Source organism: Callospermophilus lateralis, chromosome 3, assembly GCF_048772815.1.
Source record: "Callospermophilus lateralis isolate mCalLat2 chromosome 3, mCalLat2.hap1, whole genome shotgun sequence".
NCBI classification, from domain to species: domain Eukaryota; kingdom Metazoa; phylum Chordata; class Mammalia; order Rodentia; family Sciuridae; genus Callospermophilus; species Callospermophilus lateralis.
Genome location: NC_135307.1, coordinates 87,932,622 through 87,945,466, shown reverse-complemented (window position 1 = coordinate 87,945,466; position 12,845 = coordinate 87,932,622). Strand labels below are relative to the sequence as shown.

The 12,845-nt window shown below is 37.1% G+C and overlaps 1 protein-coding gene and 1 non-coding gene across 2 annotated transcripts in view; one reads left to right on the top strand and one right to left on the bottom strand.

Annotated features, from left to right (window-relative positions):
* Chp1 (calcineurin like EF-hand protein 1) overlaps positions 1-12,845 on the bottom strand; it is a 48,607-nt gene that overhangs the window by 26,754 nt on the left and 9,008 nt on the right. The window contains exon 2 of the mRNA XM_076848499.1: positions 10,970-11,042. Coding sequence (XP_076704614.1) covers positions 10,970-11,042 — 73 coding nt within the window. The remainder of the gene's footprint in view (positions 1-10,969; positions 11,043-12,845) is intronic.
* Positions 2,899-3,032, top strand: LOC143396119 (small nucleolar RNA SNORA70). The gene has a single exon (XR_013090996.1). It is a non-coding gene; the product is annotated as a small nucleolar RNA SNORA70 (small nucleolar RNA).

The following is a 12,845-nucleotide window of genomic DNA, read 5'->3' as shown; positions in this document are numbered from 1 at the left end:
AAATGCTACATTTCTTGATTTAGATCTGAGACTATCCTTGTAATAGGAAATAGTCTGAAATATGTAAAAAAAAAAGTGAACAATTGTTACTCTGGGTATCAAGTATACAAAAGTTCTTTGTACTGTTCTTGTACATAGCAATATTCTGTAAGTATGAAACTACTTCTAGTGGCTGGGGATGTGACTCAAGTGGTAGCGTGCTCGCCTGGCATGCGTTCGGCCCGGGTTCGATCCTCAGCACCACATACAAAGATGTTGTGTCCACTGAAAACTAAAAAATAAATATTAAAATTCTCTCTCTCTCTCTCTCTCTCTCTCTCTCAAAAAAAGAAAGAAACTACTACTCTCTCTCTCTCTCTCAAAAAAAAAAGAAACTACTTCTAGATGAAAAAGTTATAAAAATACAAACTTCAATAAATCTGATTCCTGCCTCTTAGAAGTTTACTAACAGAAGATAAACACGTCGTTGCTCTGTCTTCTTCATACTAAATGCTAATGAAGGCAAAACAGCATGAAATGCTCCTGTTTTACTCCAAAGTCTTCACACTCTGTTCTTCTTATGGTTTAACATTTACATGGTACTTAACAATTAGCTCATCTTTACTACCTCTGGAGACAGGTAGAAACTGACCTACTGGACTAAGCACAAAGCCCTGGAACAATAACTCTGGACTTTAATCTTTCATGACCACGTAGAGTAATAATTTCTGTAACAATGAATGACACAAAAAAGCCATTCATAACTGAATTTCTTAAAATGTGTGAGGCTTTGGATTCGATGCCCTTTACCAAAAAAAAAAAAAAGTTAAAAGATAATCACTTAAGTCCTGATTATTTAATTCAACAAATATGTACCTAGCTTTTATTAAACAATGTCATGAAATACAAAGTCCATATTATCATCAAAATGTAGTTCCTCTTGTTTGATCAAGGTTAAAAAAAAATCAATATTCCCTTTTAAATTAAGACTAAAGCTGATTTGAATTGCATGGTTACATACTTAAGTTTAATGTCTAACAAGCTTAATAATTTTAGCTGAGAAAAGACACGTTTAAACACCAGGTCTAGTATCAATTTGGGGGCACACAACTTAGCCTGAAACCCTCAGTCTCAATAGTGGGATCTAGATTTGGACTTTCCAATATTAACAAGGACTTAAACCCTGCCCTTTGATAGTATCTAGTTCTAGTTTTACTATTTTGTTTTTATATACAAGTGCTTCCAGTTACCAGACCAAAGGGAATATTATTTAAAACATCAAAATTAAAATGACAGTGTATTAAAAACAGGTTTTCAACTGTTGAACAATACACAATTGTATAGAACATCTAAAATATGGATTGTCTGAGCAGTTTTTCTAAAAGTTAATTTCTCAAATTTGCCAACAAATCCAACCCCAATAGAGAAAAATTAAATACTCCAAAGTGGTCTACATGCAAGTGTAAAATTCATTTGAAATAAATGTGAACTCATTGCAAAACACACCAACATTATATTTAGCCTTATAGCATACCTAGGAAGTTTTTTTGAGAAAAAGACATTGTTACTGTTAGTAGGCAAGTCCACAAATGAAACCATATACAGTGGCATTCTTTGCGGCCAAAAACTTCCTCAGGAGCAGTGTTTTTCCAGACATTCAAAAGCACAAAGATGCTATGAAAAGTCAGTTTGAGAGAGACTGTGAATAAACAGAGGTGCTATACCTCTATACTGATTTCTTTCATTGTGGAAGTTCCTTCTCTATTTTCTCTCTCCTTTTTTTTTTTTTTTTTTTAATTGTTGTTTTTTGTTTTTTTCTTCCATGCTGGAACCAAACCAGTAGGTTCGCATGTTAGGTAGGTGCTATACAACTTAGCTACATCCCCAGCCCTAGTAAAATCCCTTCGCTTACACAGAGAGTTGGTCTCACAGGAACCTATTTATATTTCAAGTACCCAGAGGTTGATGATTTATATGAATTTTACATAATGAAGTGATTAAAATCTGTTAATTTGACATTAAACACACATTCATTTGAGAAAACACAGCTAGGCATGGTGGCATACACCTATAATCACAGCTACTCAGGAGGCTGAGGCAAAAGGATCTCAAGTTCAAGGCCAGCCTGAGCAACTTAGTGAGACCCTGCCTCAAAATAAAACAAAACAGGCTGAGGATGTAGCTTAGTGATAGAGTACTTGCCTAGCATGAACAAGGCCCTAGGTTCAATCATCAGTACTACAGAATTAAGGGGGAGGGTGGAAGGAAAGTATTAGGGAATGAGATTGATCAAATTATGTTATGTGCATATACAAGTATGGCATAATGAATCCCACTATATGCATAATTATAATGTACCAATAAAAAAGAGAAAATAATCAAGTAGTTTAACAGATTAATTATATGGTACAATATATTAACACTGAAACAACAATATTTTCTGATACCTAAAGTATTTAATTAATATTTTAAATTCAACTGACAAGAGCATTTTGTTGTTATATGATAACAGAATTTTTTCCTATACAGTGCCAATAAATGTTCAAGCCAGTATTTGCTAGTTTATCCACTGTTTGCTAGTGTTCCAGGGTCAGACTGGATTATCTGCAAGGCTGCATTCTGACTTTTGGTTGAGAGTGGTGGGCACATACACATTCACCGCCTTTCATTCTTTAAAACTCCCCGAAATGTCAGCCAAAAGGTATACATGGGAATATATCCACAGTATAAACAATCAGGATAGGAGAAATGTACTAAGTAGCTGAGATATTCTAATAAATTCTGGAATTCAGAAGGTAGATGTGGATGTTGTAACAGAAGTTTGAGTAGAAAGGGTGTAGCAGAGTTGAGAACCATTCTGCCCTGCAGAATTTCACTAAGGCACCATACTCAGTTGCAAAGTAAGGGTAGTAGTATTTAAAGTAATTAATTAAAGGATCTTTTAAAGAATGGGCCCAGGGGATCCAATGTGCAATGACTGCAAACAGCAATCTCCCAGTGGTTTATAAAGCGTGCTGCTTGTACAGGTTGCCCAGGGGACCTTGGAGGCAGCACTTTCCAATGGATATTCATGTCTCTGATCTTTTGTTGTGTCCAATTTAAGCTTAAGACAAGTATGTGGAGTGCCTTTGAAAAACTCAAGAACTGGCTGGCTAGAGTTATAGACAGTGGCAGAATGATTGCCTAGCATGCACAAGACCCTGGATTCTATCCCCAGAAGCCCCCTACACACACACACACACACACACACACACATTCACGAGAAAAGAAAAAGGAGAAGGAAAGAAAAGCCCTAGCATGATGATCAGGGTTCACAATAGCCAAGTCATAATGTCCAACTGCAGAACAAAGACAGAGAACCTACATTTGAGCCACATTCAAGTTCCCTGGCCACCAGAAGATCCACATCTCAATGAAGTGAAATTTTACCATGTTTAATGTGGATGAATCTTAAGATATAGAGGCTATAAAGCAGGTTATCATGGATGACTGTAGGGTCACATATATCCCCAATCTTGATTCCTCAGACAAGTGGTGGGCCCGGGATTCATGAGGTCTTCATTGTGCTTCCCACTCCTTATGTACATCCATTAATAAATTATATGTCCATCTAAAATTGTTTTAAAATTGTGTATGCACCGAAAAATAACAATAAGTTGGTTGCCAACTATTGCCAGTGCCCATTCCACGCATACAAAACCAAAGCAATCATAGAAATATTTTATCCAAATAATGGCATCTAAGTAAGATTTCTAAGATTATAGTATATATTATATTCTATGAAATACCAACCTAAAATTATGGTTTGTGTAAAAAGAAGTCTATAGCAAAAGAGCAAATCAATTTGACAAATACTGTTTACAATATTCTCCCTTGGAAATTTCCAATTATATATGAATATATTTAAAGATGTGGGTAAAATACTGTCATAAAGAAGCTTTAAACCGGGCTGGAGATGTGGCTCAAGTGGTAGCGCGCTTGCCTGGCATCTGTGGGGCCCGGGTTCGATCCTCAGCACCACATACAAAGAAAGATGTTATCAGCACCACATACAAACAAAGATGTTATGTCTGCTGAGAACTAAAAAATAAATATTAAAAAATTCTCTCTCTCTCTCTCTCTCTTTAAAAAAAAAAAAAAGAAGCTTTAAACCTCGTTTATCAAACTTTTCACATATTTTTTAATACAATACCTATTGACAGACCAAGGAATCTATTAGTCTATAAAACATACTTTAGGGGCTCGCATTGTAGCCCAGTGGTAGAGCTCTTGCCTAGCATGTGTCAGGCACTGGGTTCAATTCTCAGTATTGCATATAAACAAACAAAAATAATGGTTCATAAACAACTAAGAAAAAAGATACATGTATGTATACACATGTATATAAATATATATTTAAAGAACATACTTTAGAATGAATCTAAAAACACTTTGAAGAAGCTCTATTATAACCAAAGTTTTTTATAGATCGTATTTTATGTTCTATTGAGAAATAATCATTACAAAGGAATGTGAAATGCCAAGAATCTACACTAGAGCTTCTCACTCTGCAGAATTTGGCTTCATGTCACAGATGTGGACACACTACCTTTATTTTACTTATTTATTTCTATGTGGTACTGAGGATGGCACCCAGTGCCTCATGCTTGCAAGACAAATGCTCCACCACTGAGCTATGACCCCAGCCCAGGCCACAGATATGGAGAGGAAAGATTAAAAACGGTTGAAAATCCAGGTGTGGTGGTGTGTACCAACTACTCAGGAGGCTGAGGTACGAGGATCACCTGGGCTTAGGAAGTTGAGAGTTAGCCAGCTCAGGCAACAGAAACCTCATCTTTAAAAAAAAAAAAATCATAGAATGAAAAGTATTTCTCCTAACACACCCAAATGCCTTCTTATGAAGGTGGAATCTGTTGCAGCTAATACAAAATTGGAAGTCACTAACTTTCAGCAGAACACATGTATGGATTCTGAAAAGATAAAGTTCAAACTGGCAGAAAAGGCTGGAAAGAGCTGATTTGCTCTGTAGTACCAAAGAATAAGGGTTCACCAGCTAATTTTCATGGTTAGAGGGAGTAGGAGAGTAGTTGGCTGGAATCTGACCAAATGGCTAGAGGTTGAGATGCTTCTCACTGGAAGCTCAGCCAGTGAGAAATCTCTGAGAATGAGTGGATTCATCAAAATGAGTAACATAACATGTGCTAGTTGCTTATTATTTGACATATTATTTGGTCTATTCTAATGGGATAATTTCCTTTTTGTATTTAAGGTGGTTTGGTGTGTCTTCCATATTCAAATCCACTCATAAGAATGATCAAAGAACAGGTTTAAGAATTAGAGCTTGGTGAAGCTAAGTACAAAAAAAAATCAGATTCAGAGGACTGTGAAATCAAAAATTACCCATCACTTCCTACCACCTCTTCTCACGCAAAGAATTTGTAGAAATCAGCACTGAGAACTGTGGCTAGCACATTTATAGGTACTCAAAAAATCCCTAACAAATGAGCAAGTGAGTCCACCCATTTCCCACAGAGTACAAAATGGTGCTTTAGTGGTCGAGGAAAATTTTTTTTTTTTTTTTTTTGGTACTAGGGATTTAACCCAAGGGCACTTTTCCACTGAGCCACATCCCTAGCACTTTTTAAAAAAATATTTATTCTTAAGTTTTTAGGTGGATACAACATCTTTGTTTTACATTTATGTGGTGCTGAGGATCAAACCCAGTGCCTTGTGCATGCTAGGCAAGCACTCTACCACTGAGCCACAACCCCAGGCCCTTTTGAGACAAGGTCTCATTAAGTTGCTTAGGGCCTCACTAAATTGCTGAAGCTGGCCTTGAATTTGTGATCCTATGAGCCATCACACTGCCAATTCAGAGGCTGTTAAATTTGTAATCCTCTTACTTCCATTTTCTGGTGGGATTATAGGCACATGCTACCAGGCTAGGCTTCAGCAAATCTTACCTAGACTTTAAAGAGTATATGACACTAGCTGACATCTGAAATGTTTTCTCATTTTATAAAAACTTTTCCATTGTTTTCCAGCAAACAGTGGGAATAATGAAAACATACACATTTATGAGTTGCCTATTTTCTACAAAGAAGAAAAGAACTTGGAATTAACATAAATTCTCTATTTTTATTGAGTAGTTCAATCTGAATTTATGAGGAAGATATAAATCCAAACTCAAAGGAATGATTAAAGTATTAAAGCTGTTTCATTCCAACATCTTTCCATACCACCATAGTTGTACACATGAATCCTGGCTAGTGTCCTCAAGATCGTCAAGACTGCTAAAAGGCAAGCACATGGTTCTTATTAGGCCATGTTCAAAGTCATCATCTGGTTTCCTCCTAACTATGGTGATGAAGCATGGATACACTGGCAAATTGTACTAATGGTCACTGAGCTCGGAAAATGCTGTGAAACTTACAGGCAAGTTAAGCAAGTGTGGAATGATCAGTCCCAGATTATCTATCTATCTATCTATCTATCTATCTATCTAGGTATTGAATACTGAACCCAGGAGCCCCTGCTTAATAACTGAGCCACATCTCCAGCCCTTTCTTATATTTTAATTTAGATACAGGATCTTGCTGAGTTGCTTAGGGCCTCACTAAATTACTGAGGCTAACCTTGAACTTGCAATCTTCCTGCTTCAGCCTCCCAAGCCACTGGGATTACAGGCATGCACCACTGCACCCGGCTCAGCCCCAGATTTGATGTGCAACTGAAAGACCTAGAAAAATGAGAGAATGACATGCTCCCATCCTATCAGTTTGGTTTCACTGTCCTGAGAGCCTAAGATGGCATTATGGACCACAAAGAAGCAAGATGAAAACACGAAAGGAGAGAAAATCCTGTAATTCTCTTCTTTTTTTTTTTTAAAAGGAGGAAAATTTTATTTGGGGCTCACAGTTTCAGAGGTCTCAGTTCACAGATGGCTGAATCTATTATCTGGACTCAAGGTGAGGCAGAACCACATGGTGGAAGGTTGTGGTAGAGGAAAGCAGTTCAGGATGTGGCACCAGAAAGCAGAAAGCCTGCAATTCTCTAAGAATACAATATATATTCAAATAAAATGCCTCAATTGACAAAGAGAAAAATAGAGGTTTCTACTCTGGTTACCTTTCGAGTACAAATCCATATAGTTTTTTTTTTTTAATATTTATTTTTTAGTTGTAGTTGGACACAATTTTTTTTTTTTTTTTTTTTTTTTTAGCTGTTGATGGATCTTTATTTACTTGCTTACTTATATATGGTGCAAGGAATCGAACCCAGTGCCTCACACATACGAGGCAAGCACTCTACCACTGAGCTACAACTCCAGCCCCACAATACCTTTATTTTATTTATTTATTTTTATGTGGTGCTAATGAGGATGGCATGTGCTAGGTGGTGCTCTACCACTGAGCCACAACCCCAGTCCAATTCATATAGTTTTAATAGTATCTTCAACAAATGATGCTGGGACAACTGGATATCTACATGCAAAACATGAAGATGGACTCATGTTTTGCATGTAGATATCAAAATTAATCAAGGACTTAAGAATAAGCACTAACACTATAAAACTCTTACAAAAAAAAAATAAGGATAAGTCTCCAGGACCTTGGATTTGGCTATCATTTCTTTCTTTCTTTTTTTTAAATATTTTTTATTTATACATGGACACAATAACTTTATTTTGTTTATTTATTTTTATGTGGTGCTGAGGATTGAACCCAGTGCCTCACGTGTTTGAGGCAAGCGCTCTGCCACTGAGCTACAACCCCAGCCCCTTAGCTATCATTTCTTAGGTATGACACCAAAAAAAAAACTTAAAGAAATTGTGCTCCATGAAAATATGAAGTTTTGTTAATAGTGAACCCTACCATTATGCATAATTATAATGCACCAATAAAAAAATGGAAAAAAATTAAAAATTTTTCTGCTTCAAAGAACAATGTAAAGATAGTAAAAGAAATTCCACAAAGCTGGGATGTAGCTCAGTGTACAACACTTATCTAGCATTTTATCTTTAAAAAATGTTGATTTTAATCTTCAGCACCCAAGTAGAGGAAAAAACAGAAAGAAAAAAAAATCTGTAGAACAGCAAAACAAATATTTGCAAATAATATATAAAGGTCTTATATTCAGATAAGAATTAATGTTAAGGGTCACATTACATAAAAACTCTTATTAATCCATGTTAATCCACGTTAAATATCCAGATTATACAAAGAGTCCTTACAACTCAACAACAAATAGACAAGAGAAAAAAGAGAAGAAAAGAGAAGAGAAAACCCAAACAATTAAAAAGTGTAAAGTAACTGATAGGCATTTCTCCAAAGAAGTTATACAAAGGGGCCAATAGGCACATGAAAAGCAGCTCAAAGTCAGGCATAGTAGTACATTCCTATAATCCCAGTGATTTAGGAAGCTAAGGCAGAAGGACTGCAAATTCGAGGCCAGCCTCAGCAATGCAGTGAGAAAAAAATAATATTAACAAGGGCTGGGGAAGCAGCTCATACTGATGGACCTGTATGTAGAGCACCCCTGGGTTCAATCCCCAGTACCTCCAAAACATAAATAAAGAAAAGAAGGCTCAACATCATCAGCCATTAGGGAAATACGAATCAAAACCACAATGATACACCACTTCACATCTACTGGGATGGCTACAATCAAAAGAATAAGTGCTGATGAAGATATAGAGAAACTAGCATCTTTGTACACTAGTGGAAAAGTCTTACGGTAGAGTCCTTGAAGAAAATGGTTTGGCAGTCCATCGATAAGTTAAGCAAAGAATTACCATATTAACCACAATTCCACTCCTAAAGATATGCCCAAAAGAAATTAAAACATATGTCAACACAAAAATGCTGAAAGTTAGACTATTTATAATAGCTAACAGATATAAATGCCCATCAGAACTTATGAATGGATAAAATGAAATGTGGTATCCATAAGTGGGATATAAATCAGCCATAAAAAGGAATAATGTATGATACATACCATACATGAATGAACCCTGAAAATATCATGTTAAATGGAATGAAGCTAATCCCAAAAAGATCACATATTATATGATTCCATTTATAAAAAATGTCCATAGGAAGACAAAGTATAGTAGTGGTTGCCAGGGGTTCAGGAAAAGGGGAAATGGGAAGTGACTGCTTATGAGTATAGAATTTTCATTTGGGGTGATTAAAATGTTCTAGAGCTAGATTATGGTGATGGTTGTACAACACTATAAATATACCTAAAGCCACTGAGTTGGTTATGTTATATGTATTGTGCCACAATTTTTTTTAAAAAAAAGCTGCTGGGCATGGTGGTTGGAGTCTTTTTTGTGTGTGTGTGTCTTTTCTTTTTTGGAACTGGGGATCAAACCCAGGGTTCAAGTATGTGAGGGAAGCACTTTGCCACTAAGCAACATCCCAGTCTCAATCCCAGCTACTTGGGAGGTTGAAGCAGGAGGCTCATGGAGTCCAAGGTCAGCCTGGACCCCCCCCCCCCCCCGCCCTTTTTTTTTTTTTTTTTTTTTTTTTTAGTATTTTGTTTTAGTTGTAGTTGGACACGACACATTTTTTATTTTTATGTGGTGCTGAGGATCGAACCCATAGCCCTGCACATGCTAGGCGAATGCTCTACCGCTGAGCCACAACCCCAGCCCCATGTACCCCCTCTTAAAAAACAAAAACACCTAGCATGGTCTTTGCACATGCTAAGTATTCATTGACTTGAACAGCATGATTTCGGTTTTCAGTGCTAGCAGATTTTTACCCTATAGAAATACACCCCTCTGAATTTACCAGCATTCTCTAGCTTTTTTGCCTAAAGATTATACCTAAAGGGTATAATCATGCTACATTCTAGGAATGTGCTAGAAGCCATTGCAAAGAAGTTCCAAACTGTTTCAGGCCAGGCACTAGAAAGGCAAATAGCTTTATTAATGCCAATCAAAGCTAAAAAAACAATGGCATTAAATAAAAAGGTTGCTAATGAGAGGGTGGGGATGATGGGAGGAGATATTTCATTTGACTATGACAATTGCAAGCACAAAACAATAGAGCATTACATTACTCTGAGTTCATATATTTAATCTAGAGCAGAGTTTCTCAAATGTTAGCACTACTGACATCTAGGACAATATGATTCTTTGTCATGGAAACTCTTTTTTTTTTTTTTTTTTTTATCCTATGCATTGCAAAACACTTAGCAGCATCCTTGGCTTCTACCTACCAGATACCAGTAGCATTCTCTAATCACAGCAATAAAAAAATGCCTCCAGACCTTTTGCCCTGTGTGGTAAAATGGCCTTCTAATTAGAATCATAGCTCTAGACAAAATACTAAGCATTTTGTCTAGTATTAACATCAATATACACAGTCATGTACCCTAGGGTTTTAGTTTGGGATATAAGAGAAGAGGAGAGAAGACAAAATCACCTACACCACCTATGGGTCAGCTTCTTAAAAAAAATCAACATTTAGGAAAGAGCTGTGGGGAAATGTAGCAAAGAGCTAAAATCTCTCTTTTTTTTTGGTACTGAGAATTTAGCTTAGGAGTACTTTACCAATGAGTTACATTCCAAGCCCTTTTATTTTTATTTTGAGACAGGGTCTCACTAAGTTGCTAAGGGCTTCACTAAATTGCTCAGGCTGACCTTGAACTTGTGATCCTCCTGTCTCAGCCTGCAGAGTCACTGGGATTATGGGCATAGAGCTGAAATCTTGAAAGTACATTCCTAGGACCAGACAATGGACATCTAAACAAAGGGGAACTGGAATAAAGCAACACCTAGTGGTAAATTTAGTGTCACTGTTCTGCTAATTTAATTCCCTCATGGATGAATGATACTCAAAGACCCTTGATGAAATGCTTCTTTGACTCCTCATGCTGGACACCTATCATGTCTGCCCTTGGGATAACAGCAGCTATCTAGACACTGCCAGAAAGTTTCTGGCTTCTGTGAGGAAAATAAAGAAAGACACTAGCTGCCTACCTGAGAGTCCCATTCTCTCCTTTGTCCAGGCTGGTGAATCGGCTGTAGAGACGAGTGATCTGACTGTGGGAAACTAAAGAGCACAAAATTAGTTCCGGTTGGAAAATAGGCACCCATTCACACTGCACCCACAGCCCATTGTCAAATGCTTTCGAGTGTGTGAGATGGGGAGATGTCACAACGCTAGGCAATCTAGAGTGTCAAAACACAAAATGTAGTCAGGCCTGGTGGCACAGGCCTATAATACTAGGTACTCAGGAGGCTGAAGTAGGAGAATCCCAAATTCTAGGCCAGCCTGGGCAACTTAAAGACACCCTGTCTCAGTAAAAGTAAAAAAGGGCTGGCATGTAGCTCAGTGATAGAGGAATGCCCAGTACCCCGACCCCCACCAAAGAAGAAAGTTTGAAAGATAAAAGTGGAAAGGACTCAAATAAACTAAATCAAGAACAATCAAAACTGGCTCTCAAGAATGATGTCTAGGGGGTTGGGGATGTGGCTCAAGCGGTAGCGTGCTCGCCTGGCTTGCGTTCGGCCCGGGTTCGATTCTCAGCACCACATACAAACAAAGATGTTGTGTCTGCCAAAAAACTAAAAAATAAATATTAAAAAATTAAAAAAAAAAGAATGATGTCTAGGTTTAATTAAGAACATTTTAGGGGCTGGGAATGTAGTTTAGTTATAGAGTGTGTGAGTAAGGCCCTAGTTTTGATCCTGAACATCACACGCACTCACAAACACACACACACACACACACACACACACACACATTACATATCAGATAGTTAAGATTTAACACAATAAAGGAAGGAAGGAAGGAAGGAAGGAAGGAAGGAAGGAAGGAAGATTTTGTGTCCATCTACAACTAAAAAAATATTTTTTAAAAAAGACGGGGCTGGGATTGTGGCTCAGTGGTAGAATGTTTGCCTAGTATGCATGGGTTTGATCCTCAAGCACCACATAAATATAAAATAAAGATATTGTGCCAACCTAAAACTAAAAAAAACATATGTTTAAAAAATGTTAAAAAAAAGAGAAAAAGATGGGGCTGGGGTTGTGGCTTAGCGGTAGAGCACTCGCCTAGCATGTGCGAAGCCCTGGGTTCGATCCGCAGCACCACATAAAAATAAATAAATAAAATAAAGGTATTTTGTCTAACCAAAAAAGAGAAAAGGATATTGAGAATTTCACATTTCAACATCCTGAGTTACAGGCTATGAAAAGGCATGCTTTGCTTTGATTAAAAACTCAAATCTACTAATCAGTTTGGTGTTTCAGGTTGGCATTGCTGGATAAGAGACTTGTACTGAATTAAAAATTGGGGTATATCAAACATTCTATTTTGAAAATCTGATTTACTCCTGCACTAAGCATTAGAGGTCTTATCTCTTCCTTCAGGACTGACCTATGGGTAAAAGAACCCCACAGCTTGGGGTCAACCTCTTTTCTGTGACTGCATAAATTTCACTGAGTTCCCAGGAAAGGAACTTTTTCCAAAAAGCAAATTAGGCAATTTATAAAATGGTCATGCCATCATCAGATGACATCTGCAAGAAAGTTATTTTTCTCTCTTTTTTTTTTTTGGTGGTGCTGGGGATTGAACCCAGGATCTTGTGCATGCTAGGCAAGCACTCTATCAACTGAGCTATATCCTCAGAGGAAAAGAGTTATTTTATCCCTAATTTTGAATTGCCTCTGTAAACTCAAATACAAGTTGACAACTAAAATTAAGTAATTACTGCAAGTATGCAATAAAACTCTGAAAAACGCAAAAAAGCATTTCTGGGAAATAGTTTAGTCTCCTGGCAAATTGGAGGTAAGAGGTGGGGAAAATGATCATAGGAGAAAAGATCACAGCCAAAAAGGGTGTGACAGTTCG